Source organism: Bufo gargarizans, chromosome 4 (assembly GCF_014858855.1).
Source record: "Bufo gargarizans isolate SCDJY-AF-19 chromosome 4, ASM1485885v1, whole genome shotgun sequence".
Classification (NCBI taxonomy): domain Eukaryota; kingdom Metazoa; phylum Chordata; class Amphibia; order Anura; family Bufonidae; genus Bufo; species Bufo gargarizans.
The window spans coordinates 409,537,088-409,559,532 of NC_058083.1; the positions used below are offsets into that span (position 1 = coordinate 409,537,088).

The 22,445-nt window shown below is 43.9% G+C and overlaps 1 protein-coding gene across 2 annotated transcripts in view; it reads left to right on the forward strand.

Annotated features, from left to right (window-relative positions):
- ESR1 (estrogen receptor 1) overlaps positions 1-22,445 on the forward strand; it is a 704,728-nt gene that overhangs the window by 320,175 nt on the left and 362,108 nt on the right. For both annotated transcript variants that reach the window (XM_044291598.1, XM_044291597.1), the window contains exon 2: positions 7,303-7,815. In XM_044291598.1, coding sequence (XP_044147533.1) covers positions 7,385-7,815 — 431 coding nt within the window. In that variant the 5' untranslated portion in view covers positions 7,303-7,384. The remainder of the gene's footprint in view (positions 1-7,302; positions 7,816-22,445) is intronic.

The following is a 22,445-nucleotide window of genomic DNA, read 5'->3' on the forward strand; positions in this document are numbered from 1 at the left end:
TTATGCCCATCACAGGACCTATGTGAAGTTAACCACAGATATCTGTAAACAAAAAATACACAGAAGGAGGAAATGGTATCTCAGAAACACCTCCAACAATTTGCATAGATATAGAAAGAAACTCACAGTCTGCATAAGATAACATGAAACGTCACAGGTCCAAATTTGCATCTCATAGAATCCATCAGTCCATACTGCAACAATCAATCCACTATGATCTAACAAACAGATGGGGTATAAATGCCCCAACTTACAGTTGTCTGTATCAGGATCTGGTGGTCCCCATGCCTCCTCCATCAGCTTACATTCAAAATAGAAAAGGTGCCCTCTTATATACACTCCCACATTCAGAAGTGCCGCTATGAGTTTACGGACGCCGAAGAGATCACTTCCGGCTGGTGGAGCGCAGGACAGCACGCTCGCGTGATACCTTCCGATCACGTGTTATCTACATATACCGGTCAGTGGAACGCATGGGGAAGGGTGAAGATAGATACACAAAATCACCCAATGCGTTCCACAGAACATAATTGAATGGTCGCCGGCCAGGTAGATATGCCAATTCTCAACCGTACTGCGCAAAACTATGATAACTAATCGGCCAAGTCTGATCACTATTACCCCGGTCAGGGCAGAATAAATCTATATCAATTAGATAAACCACACACATCTCATGTTGTTTTGTACATAGATATGAACAAAAAATGAACAAAAATACACATGGATCAGGACTGGGCTAGAAACACATGGTGGACAGATAAAAAAAGGATAAATTCAACAAATGTGGTGAATGAGAGACCTTCACCGAAAAATCATCAGACAACCTCAGAAGATATAGAGGTTGTCATACTCTAACAGACGAACAGTCGAGTTCGCTGACCCTGATATTAATCAAATTCAGATGCTTCCCCCGCATCTGGCCAAGTTTAAGGCACTCAGAATTCACCAGACCAGGCCAGGCATTACATGACAAGAGACTACCCAGTGTAGAAACAAGTCTAGAAGTAATCCAGGCTCTGATCATGTGGATTACAAAAAGCAGGCAAATGTAATTCTCTCATTATTGCCCAGGGGGGACTGGGATCGGAACTGATGTATCCATTCACACTCCTTTTGCAGGACCTTCCTATCCCAGTCACCCTCCCCACCCCCCGGGGAGATGGTGAGACAAGCTCCAAAATGGAAAACTTCAAACAACTCGGATCTCCCCCATGGAGCTCATTGACATGTAATGCAACAGGTGTGACATTCTTTTTGACTACGTCATTAACGTGTTCACATATCCTTCTCCTGACCTCTCTCACTGTTTTCCCTATATAGTCCATCGGACAGGGGCACTGAGAGATATAGATTGCACCTTTACTTCTGCAGTTAACAAAGTCCCTGATCTTAAACACCTGTTTCGTAACAGAACAGGTGATGACCTTAGAAGTTGAGATAAAGTCACATGCCTTACAAGAACCACATTTAAACACTCCAATGGGTTTACGGTCCAGCCAAGTACCCGCCTTTACAGGAGGTGTAAAGTGGCTATGGACCAAGCGATCCTTGATACTCTTTCCACGTCGGTAAGTCACTCTTGGGTGGTCGGTTAGAACATCAAACAGGTCAGGGTGGTTTTACTAGCCACCCAGCTAGTAAAACCGCCCTGGGAACGAGGTCAAACACAGATCCTCGCTCCCGAAGCTAAGCAGCAGGTCTGCGGCTAATGGGGGACCAAGTGCACCTTCGGAACCCTGTTACAAACAGGCCCGTACATCAAATCTTTTACAGGGTCAGCTCACCAGCAGGCCCGCACCTCAAATCTTTTACAAGGTCAGCTTACCAGCAGGCCCGCAACTCAAATCTTTTACAGGGTCAGCTTACCTGCAGGCCTGCACCTCAAATATTTTACAGGGTCAGTTCACCTGAAGGCCCTCGCATTACATTTTTTTAGAGGGTCAGCTCATCTGCAGGTCCTTGCACATAATGTTTTACAGGGTCAGCTCACCAGCAGGCGCTTGTATATAATTTTTTACAGGGTCAGCTCACCAGCAGTCCCTCACCTAAAATCTTTTACAGGGTCAGCTCACCTGCAGGCCCTCACCTAATTATACCTAATAGGTAATTTGCGTGCATGCTGCCTTGCTTTGAAATGGGAGCCATAGCCGTTTCTCAGGCTCCCTCTCCTGAATCAAACAATGATTCCCCATTACCCGTAGTTACAATTGTTTGGACTGAAAACAACATCAAAAGTTGATAGGCCAGACATCCGAATGGATTGTCCCAATCACAGGGACATGCGATCGGTAGTGTTGAGCGGCATGTCCCATATTCGAATTCGCGAAATTTCGCGAATATTCGAAAGAATATTCGTAAAATATTCGCGAACATTCGAATTCGTTATTATTTCGCATATGCGATAATTCGAATTTTCGCATCGCATAATACATATTATGAGATGCAAAATTCGCATGTGCGCTAATGAAATCGCCTTACGAAGATTCGCAACTCAATTCAATCACTAATGTAAGAATGCAAAGCCCTTTGCCTCTGTTCTGGGACAAGTGCTGATATTCGCCTGTGCGCTAATAAAATCGCCTTACAAAGATTCGCGCCTCAATCACTTTCTAGGCAATGTGAGTAAGATCTGAGCTTTTGGACTTTTGGGAATCAATCGAGAAACAGTGGGGGGTGATGACAGTAGTTGACAGAGTACAAATCAATGTAATCTGTAAGGTGGAAACTAAAATAAAAAATACGAATATTCGTAAATCGAATTTTACGAAGTTCGAAGTATTCGCGAATATGGTGCTATACTATATGAATGCACATGCACAGGCCTTTGCCTCTGTTCTGGGGACAAGTGTAGATATTCGCATGTGCGCTAATAAAATCGCCTTACGAAGATTCGCAACTCAGTTCACTAATGTATGAATGCAAAGCCCTTTGCCTCTGTTCTGGGACAAGTGCCGATATTCGCATTTGCGCTAATAAAATCGCCTTACGAAGATTCGCGCCTCAATCACTTTCTAGGCAATGTGAGTAAGATCTAAGCTTTTGGACCTTTGGGAAACAATCAATTATATGTGTACTGTAATTTTGTGAGAAAAAAAAACAAAAAAAAAACGAATATTCGTTTTTACGAATATATAGCACTATATTCGAAATATTCGCGAAATCGCGAAGTTGCGATATTCGCGAAAAAAATTCGCTTTTCGAATATTCGCGCTCAACACTAGCAATCGGCCCCAGAGTCACCAAAGTGGCTGGAGGCTCTCACCCATATTGTTTTAGATGGTCAGATCAGCAGGCCCTTCATCCAAATGTTTTTGAGGGTCACCAGCTGGCCGTCAATCATAATTTTTCAAGGGTGTGTATGATGCCCTCCTTTATGTGTAATAAAGGGTGTATTGGAGTTCCGGTTCCTTGTAATTTTTGGCAGCTCTTTCACTTAGTGCATAGGCTTTATGAGTGTAGGAGTCCCACTACATAAACAATTGTATCACAATGTGAATGAGGCCCTCCTTTATGTCATATACAGGTTGTATCGGAGTGCCTCTTCCTTGCAATTTTTGGCAGCACTTGCTCTTTATATACAAGTAGATATACAGGAAAGAATGTTTCCTATGAATTTTTCCTCTAAAATTAATTTTTTTATTCGGTTTTGTGCGTATTATTGTCAGTCTGTAAAAGTGGCGTAATATTCTGACAACATCGTTCCCAGCAGCGACCTGCAAGTCCAAGATGCATCCAGACATCCTCCCCATGCTGTTACAGAACCATTTTGGTGGTGTTTCCATAAATTTCTGACATTTTCCTATGGACCAGGCACCCTCCCTTCTTCAGAGCAGGGGGTACCTGGTTTAATGCTCGAGTTCTCCCATTGACTTCCATTATACTCGATGTGTTCGGCCTGAGCACCCGAGCACTACGGTGCTCGATCAACACTAATATATATATATATATATATATATATATACACACACACACACACAGGTCCATATATATTTGGACAGAGCCAACATTTTTCAAAAAAAATTTCTGTACATTACCACAATGGATTTTTAACAAAACAATTCAGATGCAGTTGAAGTTCAGACTTTCAGCCTTAATTCAGTGGCTTGAACAAAATTATTGCATAAAAATGTGAGGAACTAAAGCATTTTTTAAACTCAATCCCTTCATTTCAGGGGCTCAAAAGTAATTGGACAAATTAAATAATTGTAAATAAAATGTTAATTTCTAATACTTGGGTGAAAACCCTTTGTTGGCAATGACTGCCTGAAGTCTTGAACTCATGGTCTTTACCAGATGCTGTGTTTCCTCCTTTATAATGCTCTGCCAGGCCTTAACTGCAGCGGTTGTTTGTTTGAGAGCCTTTCTGTCTGAACTTTAGTCTTTAACAAGTGAAATGCATGCTCTATTGGGTTCAGGTAACTGACTTGGCCATTCAAGAATATTCCACTTCTTTGCTCTAATAAACTCCTGGGTTGCTTTGGCTTTGTTTTGGATTATTGTCCATCTGTATTATGAAACGCAGACCAATCAGTTTGGCTGCATTTGGCTGGATTTGAGCACACAGTATGTGTCTGAAAACCCTACAATTCATCCGGCTGCTTCTGTCCTGTGTCACATCAATAAACACTAGGGACCCACTGCCACTGGCAGCCATGCATGCCCAAGCCATCACACTGCCTCCGCTGTGTTTTACAGATGATGTGGTATGCTTTGGATCATGAGCTGTACCATGCCTTCGCCATACTTTTTTCTTTCCATCATTCTGGTAGAGGTTGATCTTGGTTTCATCTGTCTTCCAGAAGTGTGCTGGTTTTTTTAAGATTTTTTTTAGCGAAGCCCAATCTAGCTTTCTTATTCTTGAGGCTTATGAGTGGCTTGCACCGTGCAGTGAAGCCTCTGTATTTACTTACATGAAGTCCTCTCTTTATGGTAGATTTGGATATTGATATGCCTATATCCTGGAGAGTGTTGTTCACTTGGTTGGCTGTTGTGAAGGGGTTTCTCTTCACCATGGTAATCCACCACTGTTGTCTTCCATGGGCGTCCAGGTCTTTTTGCATTTTTGAGGTCACCAGTGCTTTCTTTCTTTCTCAGGATGTACCAAACTGTAGATTTTGCCACTGCTAATAGTGTAGCAATTTCTCAGATGTTTTTTTTCTGTTTACGCAGATAAAGGATGGCTTGTTTCACCTGCATGGAGAGCTCCTTTGACCGCATGTTTACTTCTCAGCAAAATATTCAAAATGCAAGCACCACACCTCAAATCAACCGTAGGCTTTTAATGTGCTTAATTTAGAATGAAATAATGAAGGAATTGCCCACATCTGGCAACGAAACAGCATTTGAGTCAATTGTCCAATTACTTTTGGTCCCTATTAAAAACAGGATGACACGTAAAGGAGCTGAAACTCCTAAACCCTTCATCCAATTTTAATGTGGATACCCTTAAATGAAAGCTAAAAGTATGGACTTTATGTCTGTGTCCATTATATAACTATGACAACATAGTCCTACCACTTTACAAATCAATATTCAGACCACACATGGAGTACTGTGTACAGTTCTGGGCTCCTGTGAACAAGGCAGACATAGCATAGCTGGAGAGGGTACAGAGGAAGGCAACTAAAGTAATACCTGGAATGGGGCAACTACAGTACCCTAAGAGATTATCAACATTAGGGTTATTCACTTTAGAAAAAAAGACGACTGAGGGGAGATCTAATTACTATGTATAAATATATCAGGGGGCAGTACAGAGATCTCTCCCATCATCTATTTATCCCCAGGACTGTGACTGTGACGAGGAGACATCCTCTGCATCTGGAGGAAAGAAGGTTTGTTCACAAACATAGAAAAGTATTCTTTACAGTAAGAGCAGTGAGACTATGGAACTCTCTGCCTGAGGAAATGGTGATGGTGAGTACAATAAAGGAATTCAAGAGGGGCCTGGATGTATTTCTGGAGTGTAATAATATTACAGGTTATAGCTACTAGAGAGGGGTCGTTGATCCAGGGAGTTTTCCTGATTGCCTGATTGGAGTCGGGAAGGAATTTTTCCCCCCTTAAGTGGGAAAAATTGGCTTGTACCTCACAGTTGTTTTTTTTGTTTGCCTTCCTCTGGATCAACTTGCATTATAACAGGCCGGACTGGATGGACAAATGTCTTTTTTCAGCCTTATGTTATATACTATGTTACTATGTTTTAGTAAACAGGTAAAAAAAAAAAAAAAACTAAATTTGTGTCAGTGTCTAAATATATTTTGACCTAACTGTGTGTATGTATATATATATATATATATATATATATATATATATATATATATATATCTATGGTACTTTTATTTGAACACAATAATGACTGCTAATTGTAGTAGTACTATAAGGCTAATATTATACGTGTTTACGTATATTAAAATTGGACATGATTTTCAGTCAGTGTTGTTTTTGTGAGCACCAGTTATTGATATGTCTGAGCAATAGATAAGGGTTATGTCAGTGCTAGCCTTTCATTGTTCTGGTCAGCTTCACAACATTCTGTGCCGTTGATCTAAAAATTCTCTACTCCAAAGGGCATGCCAAGTTCATGGTAATTTATAAGCTGTATGCAACAAGTTGCTACAAACAAATATAGGATACAGTTATGTCTGTTAAAAAAAAAGTCTCGGCAGAGCTGCCATGTGTAGTTCTGAATAATCTCCTAAAGAATTAGTTTATGGACGCTGATGGGACCAAGCATTCAGATGAAAACATTTTCAAGGCCAGTGTATGAAAAGATAGCATGCATGCTATATTCCACTGTTTCATCTCTGCTGCAACCAAATCATAGTCAGGGTCAGACAAGTAACGCTCAGTGTTTTCCTTCACACACTACATTAAACAAGATAAGTCATGTTCAGAAAGAAAGTTTTCTGCAAGTGCAGAAATAATGATTCTATCACTATTGATGTGGAGGAGGGGTGAAGTATTAAACTAAATGGAAAGCTAATATTAAAACAGAACACAACAATAAAAATCAAAGCTAAAATAATCCAGTTGTGACATATAAATGTGGCATACCAATGTCAATTAAATACAGCGGCTTGGTACTCTGCCAACAACATTGTGTGGATTAACGTCAACAAGAATGACTGTAGGTTAGAAAGAGAAAGGAACAGTTAGGAAGAGGGAGGACAGATTTTTTTGTGTGGTGTGTTATGCTCTGATTTGTGCCTCCTCCTTTCAGAGCTAGCTGAATACCTGTGCCGTGCTGAGCTACAGCATGATTTCTGATCAGACTAACATCAGGTTGTGTTCTGTTCTCAGGTGCCTGTCCATGTGCTGTCTGAAACCTGGCAAATAGACGGTCAACAGCCATGCCACGTTCTCGCAGCTAATAGTTCTCACCATGCCCCTCCACAGCAAAACCCCTGGAATAACTTTGTTGCATCAGATTCAAGCTTCAGAATTGGAGACAATAAGCAGACCACCACTGAAGTTACCACTTGAGAGACCCCTCGGTGAGATGTATGTGGAGAGCAATAGGACAGGGATTTTTAACTACCCAGAGGGCACTTCTTATGACTTTACTGCTGCTACTGCACCGGTTTACAGTTCTGCCAGCTTAAGCTATGCAGCCAGTTCTGAAACATTTGGATCAAGCAGCCTGGCTGGTCTTCATTCCTTGAACAATGTGCCACCAAGTCCAGTAGTTTTCCTGCAAACAGCCCCACAAATCTCACCATTTATCCACCACCATGGTCAGCAGGTACCATACTATCTGGAAACTGAACAGAGCTCCTTCGGTGTAAGAGAAGCAGCACCAACAACATACTATAGGTGAGTTTAAAAAAAATATCTGTTTTGTCTACAGTTTTTTCTATGTAATTCTTTACTAAAACCTTCCATTTCATACAACCACATTTCAATGAAGTGGACCTACACCCCCCTGTCTCTTCTGTAAATTTTTATAGATTTTGTGTATAAAGAATATGGTCACACAGATAAATGAATGTCTTTTTAGTTTCTGCATGCTTTAATAATCCTTTCTAAAATGATCTACAAAATGATGAATTATTATTTATTGTTCTATTGACCTGATATTATGTGAGAAGTTGTTTTAAAAGTTTATGAAAGGGTTTTAGAAGAGTTTACTCCTTTTATATAGTCTCAACAACAACAACAAAAAAAAACTAAATTATATTTTTATAGTCTCTAACAATTTCAACGCTTTTATGCAGGTTAGAATATGAGCCGCTTAGAAAGTGAGCACTTAATGGTATGCTCATACAGGTAGGTGTAGTTAAGGTAAATGATTTGGTGCTGATGCATAAAACATTACAGTTCTCTATTTTGTGGGAGAGGTAATAACAGTAAGAGAAGAAGACGACTACATATAAGTGAATACAATGACACAGTCATCTATGTTATCTATAATGTATATCTGACAAATACCTAAAGAAAGTACATAATACAATAAATTCACAATATGTGCCATGTAATGAGTTTACATCAGAAGTGACTTTTAATAGAAGGGGAAATTAGTCCTAACTGAGGCTAACTGTCCGTATACAGCGGGGCTCTCACTAATTATGATCCTCCTTTAAAGTCATTTACAAATGAGAACTGTAGTGCCAGTTTAATTGGCATAATCATTTCAATTGCAGGAAGAGCGGACAAATAATTGAAGACAGATTTACCTGATGTTACTTCCATTTTATTTCTAGGAATTTGTCATTTTCAAAGAATTCTTCCTATCTTTGATTTTATTTTTCAAAACCATTAGATTATGAAATATTCTATTCTTTGAACAAGTGATCTTATAATATACAAAGACCTATAATTACATACAAACCAACTGATGACATTTCTGTTTTCTTTCTTGCCGTGATGAAATGACTTATTACGATTGATGTTTAATATGAGAAAATCAAAGACGTTGGATGTGCTCGTAAACAGGGCTATGAAGTAATAGTTTTTTTTTGTGTTTATTCAAATGTCTTATTTATATGGTCTATAATATATGAACTTGGGGGGGGGGGGGTGATTACTAGTACAAAGTGACCAAGTGATTGATTTAGTAATGTATAATGCTTTCTGAGACACTCTGTAATAATAATTTAGTTTAGTGCGCATGATGTGTAAACCTTCCAGATGGCACCAGGTCATTTTGACAAAGTGATCTTAATTTTTCATGCTGGCATTAACTCCTCCATGCTAGCATACAGCCATGGAGAAAATTTTTCTTCACTTGTATCATTATATTATGTATGACATATATTATTTCATTTTCTGTATTCATCACAATTTGTAGCAGTAGTGGTAGTAATACTAGTAGTAGTAGAACTAATAAAACCAGTTATAGGATAAACCGTACTGATGGCGTATATGTGCCATGTTTTTCTTTAACTAATATTTATTTCATTACCAAGTGATTTATATATTATGGAATCTTTTTTTCTTTTGTAGAATGTATGTGGCTGCCATGTGGTTTAACCAAACATGGAAGCCAGATGCTTAAAGATTTTACAAAATTCTGACAGAAAGAACATGATGTTACAAATATATTCTGTCTCCATTAATCAGAGAACTCCACATGCACTTACAGCTTTGATTTGCTTCAGTGCATTTTACATATTAAATTATGGTTTGTTTATTTTGAATCATTTTCAGACATAAATCATTATTTTATGCGGGGAAACAAGGTATTAAAAGAGTTGATAGTTTTACTATCACCATTTTTGCTATCTGTCACCAAGATTCTGGATTATTTTCTACAGTCATTGATGAGCAGTGCTAAACATATGGAGTCCAGATCGCCTTTTTAAAATGTTCTCATCGCCTCCCTGTTTCCCTGCTTTCAGCGCTCAAAGCTGCGCAAAAATACAAAGTCCAAGCTGCTGTGCTGGCCTGACATAATGGAGAGGACTAGAGATAAGTGATTCTGAAACAAATTGGATTCATTATGTATTTCACAAGAAATTGTCTACAGAAAGAACATGAAGTTTTGGCAGTTTGCCTAGGACGAATCATGCAAAAACTATGGGGCACATTTATTAAGACCGACGTTTTAGACGGCAGTCTTAATAAAGCCCCATAGATGGTGGTGGATCCGTCGGAGTTTTGAAGAGGCTCTAGCCTCTCCACACCTTCAGCATATCCAGTGCCAGTTCTAAATGTAAGACAGCTTCTGAGCAGTCTTAGATTTAGACCATTTTCTATGCCTAAAACAGAAAATGGTGAATGAGACAGGCTTGCTGGCCCGTCCCCTTCCCCGACCATACCACACCCACAATTTAGAACTGGCGCAAGCAGGGCCAAGCTGCAGATAGTCACTAACCATTGCGCCACCATCTGTGCCTGAAATAGGTGTATTTCAGCTTTGTAAATGACCCCCTATGTTTAGTGCCAGTTTACTGTGAAAATTGGCAGGGAAAACAGGAGGGAGAATGATGGATCATATGACACTGGGAAGGGGAGGGGGGCTTTCCCTGGATTAGAGGCTGACAGACACCCTGATCTGCCAATCAGGGGCAGAATTATGCCAGGTCCTTCTGCTGAAAAAGTAATTGCACACTATTCTGTTCTGAGTTTGCATTCTTATAGCATGCAAGTAGCTGTGTCAGGCAAAAATCAGTTGCAGACACAAGCTAGTAATCTAGGGACACTGTAGAAAGAGAACAGGGATAAAATGGTGAGATGCAATTGAATAGGTTTAAGGCTTTTATCAGGGAAAGCTTAGCATAGAGAGTCAGGGAATGGTCACTCTGAGTTGCGTGTTGTTGTGTAGCTCTGAATTACAAAATTCTGCAAGAATCTTGTGTTTTTTGTAGGAACAGCCAGCCAACTTTTTTCTTAAATAAACCTCAAGATTTTACAGATAATAGGCTTATTGCCAGCACCCCAATAGCATACATTATGATGCAAACGCTGAGCAATAGCCCCCCTTTTTTCTAAGAACAGTAATTTATTATTTGTAATTGGGCATTTTTAGTGCATTTCAGTGCATTAATATGCACATGTTATTGAACACATTGTATTACTGAAAGATACCATTCAGTTACAGCAAAGTTGCAAATGCATTTTGCTGCAATAATACCATTAATATAACCATGTTAGTGGACATAGTGTATTACTGCAAGGTACAGTACAGTTATAGCAAACACATTTTACTGCAATAATGTCATTAGTATACACATCTGAGTGAATGCAAGATACAGTGTAGTTATAGCAAAAGCATTTTATTACCAAAAACTGCATTTCCTTTGTTAGTGGATGCATTTTAGTGCAAAAACTGCATTACTATGCCAATTTTAGTGAACATGTTGTATTACTTCACGATACCATGTAGTTACAGCAAAAGCATTTTACTACAAAAACTACATTACTATACCAGCATTACTGAACACATTTTACTGCAAAAACTGCAGTAGTATAACTGTGATAGTGAACGCATTTTACTACAAAAACTGCATTACTCTACCAGAGTTAATGAACACATACAAAAACTACTGTAACACCCCTTTGGGCAGCCCTCGGTAGGCAGGGTGTATGACTATTCTCACCCCACTATGGCGCAGTGCCTCCATCCAAATCTTGTTTGGAAATCTATAGGATAGCAGGAGGGTCTTCCTCATCCGTCATGGGTTGACTTGGGAAACCCCTGCCCAGCTCAGTACACATAGGTTTGTTTTGAAAAAAAGGTGAACAATGGTGAAAAACATAAAGATAATTTAATAAAAAAGAACTGAGCACAGATTGAAATTCTGTCTAAGGAAAACCCCAGGTGAAGGGTCCGGGCTAGATGTAACAGTAAGCCTTGATGGTGGTCACACACACACTCTCCTTTAACAGACAAATACAGTATAACTTCCCAGCTATCTACTCCTAGCACTCAGCTTGCTATTAACTCCTGTCTAACAAATTAACCTAGTCTGAACATCGGGGCCCAGTTGCACAAACATTGGTGTGCTAATGTTAGTGCACTTACAATTGTCCTGTCCGGGAACCAGATGGGGGCTGCAGCATTCAGTCTTGGATGGCTGTGGAGTTGGTGGCAAGATCCTCCTGGGATGCAGGGAAATTCTTCTCCTGAAATGGAGGCTGGATTGTAGATGTAACACAGTAGCTGGGCTCTTTCCTTGCACACAAGATCCATAAGTGCTGTCTGGGCTGGATTGTACTGTCTTTCCTGAAGCAATGCTCTTATCTGTTTGTGGAGATCTCTCAGTCTCTCTATCTCCTGGCCATGCTGTTGTCTCTAAGATGGTTGCTGCTCCACTTCCTTCTTTAGCCCTTCTTTCTAGCCCCCCTGCTATTGGCAGCCGGGAGGGACAAGTGCTCATGGGATTTGCAGTCCACTTCACCTCAAGAGAATCAGCACTAATGCCTGCTGCTGTGAGTTCCTGCTTGTAATTATTGTTGATTGCGAATATTCTAATTGCTTATTTTTATTGTGAAAATCAGCACTTCGGGAATTCACGAAGATCTAGAATGTAGTGCTATATCTCTGTAATCGAGAATATTCTAGATTTTTTTCATCAGTACCCTCACTGCTTATTGCTTTTGGGCCAATGAGAAGGCTGTAATATCTTTGTCTGAGCTTAGCAACATCCCTAGCAACCAATCAGAAAGTTGCCTACCCCTTACTATATAGGAAACTCCCCAGCAGCCATTTTCTGCTTTTTTTTTTTTTTTTGCAGTTCTGAGAGAGAGAGAGAGAGAGAGCAGTGTCATTGCTGTGCTCTGTGCTTTGCTGAGTCATCTAGATCCTTATTAAATTACAGACAGTTAGATAGCTCATATATATAATACAGATAGTTAGTGGGAGATAGTCAGTGTAGGCTAGATAGTGATATAGAGTAGCTGATAGGTTCCAGTGCAGGGTGTTAAGTAGTGTAATAGGAATTACTGTGCTGTGATAGGGATTAGTGTCTTTGAAAAAAAAATGTGTATATGAATGGATGTGCAATGTGCATGTGAGAGCTAGTTCTCTGCTGTCCATACATACATGCTACAGACATAGTTGTCACTACCAGAGCTTTGAGACGTTCTCACAGCTCTGTTTCTCCACCCCTGTGATGATGTCACGTAGAGCTTGGAGGAGTTCTCACTGCGATGTTTCTCCACCCCTGTGATGAGGTCTTTACTCCCAGCTGTTCCTCCTGCGTTTGATTTCCCTGCCTTTAAATCACCCCTCCTCCTATTGTAGGGCGTGGATTATATTTCTCATTTCAGTTGTAGCTCTTGCCTGAGTATCTTCACTTGTAAGCTATCAGTTCACTGGACCTGTGTTCTGCTGCAGCAAGCACTCCGGATATTGCCAGCTGTCCTTGGATCCGTCTTCTCTGCGGCTGCAGCTCCTTCAGCTAAGTGTGCAGACATTGTTGTGTACCTGGTTATTTTCTGACTGGATCTGAGGTGGCCACGGTTCCCTCCATATACTGAGCAGGGCACCGGTGGCCGTGCCCCTTCCACTATTGTAGGGGTTACAGTGGTCATCAGTCTTAGGTACGCGGGCATGCCTCGTTCCACCATTTGGATCCGGGCATGTGCTTTAGCAGCATAGGGAGAGCTTTGAGGGTCTGACAGGGGTCACCCTTTATCTTCCCTAGTTTGGGTCCGGTCAGTAGCTCTTTGTTCTGTGTATACTCTTGTTGCTCACAAACAGTCGTGACAATAGTGCTGTGATGTCACAACAATACTTAGTGCACCAATCAGTAATCTCTACTCAGACCTGATAAAATGCGAAGTTGCATGTATTGTACCAAAAAATATGCGCATCATTAGTGCAGATTTGCACAATCGCTAATATATTGGAGCACTCTATCTGCATATAAAGCTATTATTCTGTCATGCATGCGAAATGTAATAAAAACAGTGCTGTAATGTAAAATTACTTACAGTGATCAGGAGTTCTTCCTCACAGACACGAAAGTTGCTGCCAACCATTTTCTCCAGTCTCAGGAAACTTGTAGCAGCTTGAAAAATTTAGCAAAAGTGAACCACGCCTGTATTGCACTCACAATACGCGAATAGTGGGCCAAACATTTGTGAAATATCGCGAAAACAAATGTTGCCTATGTTGCTCATCACTACTTGTAATTGACAGCAGCAGCATTTGCTTTCTCTGCAGGGGTTACACTACATTACTATACCCATCAGTGAATGCATTTTACTGAAAAAACTGCATTTATGGTCAGGGCTAGGAAGACGTCGGCGTACGCAGAGACTCCTGCCCTGAGCAAGGTGGCTGAATTATGCCGGGAGCCACGACGAGGGTACACCAAGAAAAGGGGGCAAAAGCAACCATTAGTAACAACATTTTATTACATGATTTACAAAGCCAATGAACAAAAGGCACGAGAGATCTCGAATTGAGGATCAGGAATATACCTAGTGTAGCACGAGGACCGCCACCACCCCATGCTCCGAAAGACGTGAGCTGGCACCTGATGTCGTGAAGCGGCTGAAGCTGCCCCTATGCGGAAGGAATGCCCTGATATAACTTCGGGATCGTATCCCAGGCCTTGGGCAAGAGCACGGATGCAGGAAATGAACCGTGTGGCGGTAAGGGGTTTGCCGGCGTGCGGCAGAAGAGGACTGTCTGGCAAACCAACCCGGATGTGTAATAATAATTGGTGCAGCACCTGAACTGGGCACCATATGTTGGAGGACGGATAAAACCTGACTGCGGTAGGGGGACCCGTCTGACTGGTTTTGGTAGAGGGTAGAAGGAGAGTGTAGCAACCTCGGCCCCAAGACAGATGCTGTTTCAACGGGTGACCCTGACGGTTCGGCCCGGCTAAAACTTCCCCAGGCCTAAGAAACCCATAAAAAATGAGGTACATGGCTGCTTTCAAGACCAAACTAGTGGAGGGCCCAAAAGGACAACCGTCCAAAGACGAGGAGAGAGCCCTAAACAACTCGCTAGACACGGGTTGCCTACGGCTACGGGACCCCTTACCCTCCTTCTGAATACCCCGAAGGGTGGCCTTAATTACCTGAACCGAGAAAAAGGACCCGCGGTGTGGATCAGCCAGCATGAAGTGGTGTTGAAGCCCGGCTAAATAGAGTTTAATGGTATTGTGTGCCAGCCCCAGTTGGTAGTGACAATGGGCTAAAAAGGCCATGATGTGAGCAGTTTCGGTATGATGAACCCTTGGATGAGTTCTGGAGAATTTATCATACGCCCTCAAACCGGCCTGGTAATTCCTCGCCGTATTACGTGACAGAGACTTTCTGACCAGACCCTTGGCTTCATCAATGAGGACATCTAGCCCAGGGTGAGGGTGCTGAAATGGGGCACGGGCGCTCCTGACCGATCCGCGTCGGGCACTTCCTGAAAAAAAAAACGGAAAATTAAAGCGGGAAAGAGCGTCCGCGGCCTTATTCTGCTCGCCTGATATGTGTATACACCGGAAATGAAAATTGTGGCGGAGGGACAGCCAGACTAGCTTGCGCAAAAATGCCATGATCTTGAACGACTGGGCCCTGCCTTTGTTAACGATGTCCACCAAGGTCTGACTATCCGTAACAAAGGACACGGAAGAATTAGACCAAAGGTGGCCCCAAACCTGGGCTGCCGCCACAATGGGATATAGCTCCAGGAGGGGAGAGGATTTAAGAGCAGCTGGATCTGAGGCCAATTCTGGCGGCCATCCGGCGGCCAACCAATGGGACCTAAAAATGGCAGCGAACCCGAAAGACCCCGCGGCATCAGAAAAGACGAGAGGAGAAGCTGAACCCCACTGTGGCACGAACAGCGAAATGCCATTCCAATTGGACAGGAAACTGTCCCACATGCACAGGTTCGCGATGGCATGACCGTCGAGATGGACAACAGAATCCTGCTCTGGAGCAGAGGGCAACAGGCATAATAATCTGGCGAGAAAGGTCCTGCCTTGGGGCATGATTCTGGTGGCGAAATTAAGCATCCCCAGCAAGGATTGCAACTCGACCTTGGTCAAAGAGTGGGACCGGACCGCTTGAGAGATGGCTGATCGAATCCGGTGCAATTTCTCGCTGGGGAGGCTGGCCTCCATCTTAACTGTATCCAGAATTATGCCCAAAAAGGTGACCCTGGTGGCCGGACCCTCCGTCTTGGCGGCAGCGACAGGGACCTGAAGACGGGCAAAAATATCCAAAAGAGTGTGAGGAATGGATGGGACCTGACTAGGACTTTCTACCATAAGGAAGTCATCCAGGTAGTGAACGACCATGGATAGCCCGCCATGATGAATGAGGATCCAGTGTAGTGCTTTGGCCAGTTGGTCGAAAAGCCACGGGCTACTTTTGGACCCGAACGTGAGGCGGTTGGCGAAATAGTAATTATCAGCCCACTTGAAGCCGTAATACTTCCAAAGCTGTGGATGGATAGGAAGCTGCTTGAAAGCGTCCGCTATATCTACTTTAGCCAACCAAGCCCCGGCCCCTGCAAGCAAAATGTACTGAATGGCCTCGTCAACCGAGGAATATTGCATTGAATATTCCTCGGATGGGATGAGAGAATTGAGACTCGGGATGGCCGACATATGAGGCGCAGAGAGGTCGTAAATGAGACGCTTTTTATTAGATGACAATTTAGTAACAAGACCAATGGGACTGATGCGCCAAGACTGGAAAGGAATGTCTGAGAACGGACCGATGACAAACCCCTTGTCGACCTCCAGTTGGATGAGAGAGGTGACAGCCTCAGGATCGCTGGCCGCAGATAACAGGTTAGGGCCCGTCCAACAGCCCTGCGGGAGAGTAATGAGGCCCGTATGGAAACCCTCTCGGAACCCATCCAACAAGAAGGAGACAAAAAGCCGATCAGGGTGGTCCCGCAGAAGAGCAGCCAGTAACCCCAAATTAATGTCGGCTAGTCAGGAATCCTTGGCTGCCCTCCTGGGACAGGAGGAGCGGGGATGGGCCCGAAAACAAAGGGAACAAATATGGAGCGCCCGGCAGGAATTGAAGGCACATCCCTTGGCGTTAAAGTTATTGCAAACCTGGTTGCCCCCGAGGAACACGATGGGTCTGCCCAGCTTATCTAACGACGGGGAAGACCTAGATGACCCAGAAGGACCTGCCGAGGGGGCTGACTGTGGGGCTTGCACCGGATTGGGACACCAGTCGGTAGAATGAAAAATGGACTGGCAGGTAGCACAGAGGGGGGCCTTGAGACCCGCAAAATGCCGGCAAAACAATTCCATATCCAGCTCCGCCCAGCTAGACACGAACTGGAACTGACTCGAAAAGAACGATGATAATCGTAAAATGCCGTGCCACCGTATTTGTGCCCCAAGTCCGTAATCCGGTACAAGTAAGTGTCCAGCTCTTCCCTGCGATCTGGTTGAGCAGAACACACCACGTCCCTGTAAAGGCTGAAAGCCAGGACAAACTCGGAAATAGATAGTTTTCTATTAAGCCGAGCATCCTTAGCTCTCAACACCACAGAAACCTCTCCGCAGTTGACGACCCGATTCTCTGAAATATCCTGGGAGGCAATAAGGATGGATGCGAGGTTCACGTCCTTGCCCGCCAGGATATCCTTTTTAATATGCTCGGGAACAAAGTGGGAAGGGGCGATCTGAGGGGTGACAGAAGGCCTACCTGCAACGTCCAGCGGAATGGCAGGGGTGACTGCCGACCCTGGAAATTGCGGTGGAACCGTGGGCCTGGATTCCAAAACCGCTACCCTAGCCTGAATGTCCGAAACTGAGCCAGCCAGCCCAGTGATGGATGACTGGATCTGAGCTAGGGCCAGCTGTATGGCATCCAGGTTGGAAGGGCCCGCCATCGGGGCCGGGGCCGTCATCAGCAGGCGATACAATTCGGCCTTGCGTGCAGACACCGGATGCCGTATCCCCCTGCGGTTGAGTTCGGCGACCAATCTAGGCACCGTCCAGCTTCTTAATGATGCACCGCTGTCGCGCCCAGAGACGGGAGTTCCAGGCATGGAGATGTTATCGTCCATATCGGAGGAGACGTGGGACATATCTGACCTGAGAAAAAAGACGAGTAAAGTACACCTAGAAAAAGCAACGATACAGACGTCTGCGAAGAGGCCGGACGGAAGAAATGTGAGAAACAATAAAAGTGAAAAAATGCCCATCGGACGAACCACCTACCTGGTAGGACACGAATGGATTTGGAAGCACGGCTCCAAAACCCCAAATGCTAAAGATGGAGCTAATGAAAGGAAAATGACCCTGAGTAGAACCGAAGTTTTAACCCTGCCTTGAGAACCCTCTATGAACCGACTTACCAGAGAGCGCTCCGGAATTGCCTGGCCGAAAACGTAGAACGCGTACAACTAAAGTCCGAACTAAAGGGAGGAACAATACAACGACAGAATTAAAGAACATATACAAACCCTATGAATAAACCGGAGACACAGACAGCCTGGGCGATCCAGGGACATTGACAACCTGGGCGATCCAGGGACATTGACAACCTGGGCGATCCAGGGACATTGACAACCTGGGCGATCCAGGGACACTGACGACCTGGGCGATCCAGGGACACTGACAACCTGGGCGATCCAGGGACATTGACAACCTGGGCGATCCAGGGACATTGACAACCTGGGCGATCCAGGGACATTGACAACCTGGGCGATCCAGGGACATTGACAACCTGGGCGATCCAGGGACATTGACAACCTGGGCGATCCAGGGACATTGACAACCTGGGCGATCCAGGGACATTGACAACCTGGGCGATCCAGGGACATTGACAACCTGGGCGATCCAGGGACATTGACAACCTGGGCGATCCAGGGACATTGACAACCTGGGCGATCCAGGGACATTGACAACCTGGGCGATCCAGGGACATTGACAACCTGGGCGATCCAGGGACATTGACAACCTGGGCGATCCAGGGACATTGACAACCTGGGCGATCCAGGGATACTGACAACCTGGGCGATCCAGGGACACTGACAACCTGGGCGATCCAGGGACACTGACAACCTGGGCGATCCAGGGACACTGACAACCTGGACGATCCAGGGACATTGACAACCTGGGCGATCCAGGGACATTGACAACCTGGGCGATCCAGGGACATTGACAACCTGGGCGATCCAGGGACATTGACAACCTGGGCGATCCAGGGACATTGACAACCTGGGCGATCCAGGGACATTGACAACCTGGGCGATCCAGGGACATTGACAACCTGGGCGATCCAGGGACATTGACAACCTGGGCGATCCAGGGACATTGACAACCTGGGCGATCCAGGGACATTGACAACCTGGGCGATCCAGGGACATTGACAACCTGGGCGATCCAGGGACATTGATGACCTGGGCGATCCCAGGACCCCGCAAAAGGGGGAACCGGGAGCCAGAAGCTAAATGCCACAGAAAATGCTGACTTAAAACAGTAACGTGAAAAAATCCCCTTGACTAGACCGCAAATTCTGGCACTATGATGCTGAAGGATTTTAACCCTGAAATATAAGCGTGAATTTATCATTATTGGGTTTTTTTTTTTTTTTTTTACAACGCCCCCTTTTTTTTTTTTTTTTTTTTAACACCAACCAACATTGCTGCTCCTAAACCCGCTGGTGACCTGCTGGAGGGGTTTAGGAGGCATGAATGTAGCGAAGCCCCCCTGGACACAGGAGTACCCCTGCACCATAACCTCAGAATTTGTGCATACTTTCAGTGCTGACAGTGCAGTTTCAAAAAGCATAAAAACATAGCCTCACCCTGACACAGGAGTACTTTCAGTGCAGACGGTGCTGTTATGAAAGCATGCAAACAAAAGCCTCGACGCGGCTCTGCCGCTGGCCCTTTAACTCTTTAATGAACTTTATGCAGAGCGGCATAAAACGGAAGCGCGCTGAGCTAGGACACCGCTCCCCCGACCCAGCCGCCTGTGCCTGCGTGGGCGGAACATGCTGGGGGAGAGCGGCATCCCCACCGGGCAACCCCCCAAAGCCAGGGACCAGGCCGAACGTGAAACTAGGCTGGAGCAGGGACGCCACAACCCGATTACCTGGCAGGCTGGCGGCGGAACTGGCGACAGAGGCACGTGACCGCGATACCCGGAAGTGACGACACTGAAGGAGGGAGCGTAAGCCGCGGTGATGCGTGAAGCTCGGGCGCCTGGCTGGACGGAAGCGAGAGGTATATATGGCCAGACGCCCCTCCCACAAATACAGGCTGGTACCAGCCTTACCTATTTGTATACTGATTTTAGTGATTATGTTATATTACTTGAAGATACCATATAGTTATAGCAAAAACATTTTACTACGAAGACTGTAATAATATACCTGTCAGTGAACACATTTTGCTGCAAAAAAATGCATTACAATACCCGTGTTAGTGTATGCTAAAACTATATTAGTATACCTGTTTTAGTAAACGTGTTGTATTACTTGAAGATACAGTGCATAAGCATTTTACTACAAAAACTACATTACTGTACTATACAATATAGCAGACGTGCCTTACGCCAGGGCATATTAATGTAGTGCTCGAGAGTAAACAAATAATACTTCTACTAGAAGATGTGGCTTTTGCCCCAAACTTTTCCTTTTTTCTTGTTAATAATCCTAATACAGGGTGGCCCACAAAAAAGTAGCCTGCCTCCAATATCTCCAAATAAACTGCCTAATAGTAAATCTGTCTTAGTTGTTCATAGCAACCAATCAGAGCTCAGCTTTCATTTTTTAAGAGCCCTGTAGGAACTGAAAGCTGAGCTCTAAATAGTAGCTATGGGCAACTAAGACTGATTTATTATTCAGCTTGATAAAAGTGGCCTAATGTGCCAGAAAGATGGTGTTCTTCCTGGAATAACGAATAGTGATTGAAGAAGGCTATGTGCAAAGCAAATCGATTAAGGAACATTTGCCGACAAGTACCCAGGAACAAAACCACCAGCTAAACGTTGTATTCAGAGTCTGGTTCGCGAATGCCATCAAACTGGCTCTGTGGCAAACATGAAGAAACCGAGGCTTCCATCAATCAGGATGGCTGAAGTTGTCCATGAAATTCAGCAGCATATTGCAAGTAGCCCCCAAAAACTCGAAGACTGTCTCAGCAAGTTGGTGTATCACGAACGACGTGTCAGTGAGTGCTGAAATCTCTGAACCTGAAACCATACCGAATAAAGTGTGTGCAGGAACTGAAAGAGTCTGACAAAGCTAAACTTGTAAATGACAGGATTTGGTTGCTGACAGACATTTGGACCATTTGCTGTACTTCATGATGGACAGATCTTGGTTTCATTTATCAGGTCATGTAAATTCCCACTGGTCCACTGAAAATCCACATTTGACTCACGAAACACCACTTCACTATCAGAAAATTGTCGTTTGGTGCCCCGTGTCAGGAACACGAATAGTGGGCCCAATTTTCTTTAAATCAACTCTGAATACCGCAGTTTACCTGGACATCATTGAACAGTTTTACAACCAACTAACACCAGAAGAAAAAATGTCCTGCTTTTTCAACCAAGATGGGGCAACATGCTGCACCCCACAGAACTCACTGGCACGGGTTCATGAACTGTTTACGGAGGAGCAAACTGTGAGCAAGGGGTTATGGCCATCACGTTTGCCAGACCTGTCCACATGCGATTTTTATCTGTGGGGAAATTTAAAACAAAGTATACGCTAACAATCCACATCCCCTGGATGAACTCAAGGAAAACATCACAAACACTATCCACAGCATCACTGCTGAAGAGCTGCAAGCAGTATCAGCCAACATAATCTGACGTGCCCAAAGATGCAGAGACGTGAACTGGGACTACTTCAAGCATCTTTTGTGACTTGTGGGTAATAAAAAAAAAAAATCAATTTGCTCGCTCATCTTGTCATACTATCGCTGGAGGGGGGCTTCTTTTTCATGGGTCACCCTGTATTTTGTCATATTGGCATTTAGGGAGGTAATTTATTGATAACCCCTATATCTTGTGGTGGATCTGCTGAAGTTTATGAAGAGGCGCAGGCCTTTACATAACTTTGGTGCATCCAGCACCGATCTAAATGTAAGACAGCTTCCTTACTGGTTTACCTTTAGACCATTTTCTACTCCTAAAGCAGGCGTAGAAAATTATGAATGAGATGGGCCTGCTAGCCCGTCCCCTTCCCCACCCATGCCATGCCCACTTTTTTTAAGAACTGATATGAGTGGGGAAAAGTTGCAGATTGCCGTGCAGCTAACCGTTGTGCCAGAAATATGCCTAATATAGGTGTATTTCTGGATAAAAATGACCCCCTTAGTGTCTACACCTAAGGCCCATGCACATTTTGCAGTCTGTGAATTGCAGGTCTGCAAAATACAGATGCGGTCCATGTTGCATTTTTTGCGGACCTTTTGGCTTCAATGGTTCTGCGGTTCACATTTTGCATACAGGTATAGGATATGTTCTATCTTTTTGAAGAACGGACATATGGATGTGGAAAGCACACAGATCATCTGTGTGCTTTTTGCATCCATATGCCCATTCTCCAAAAAGAGA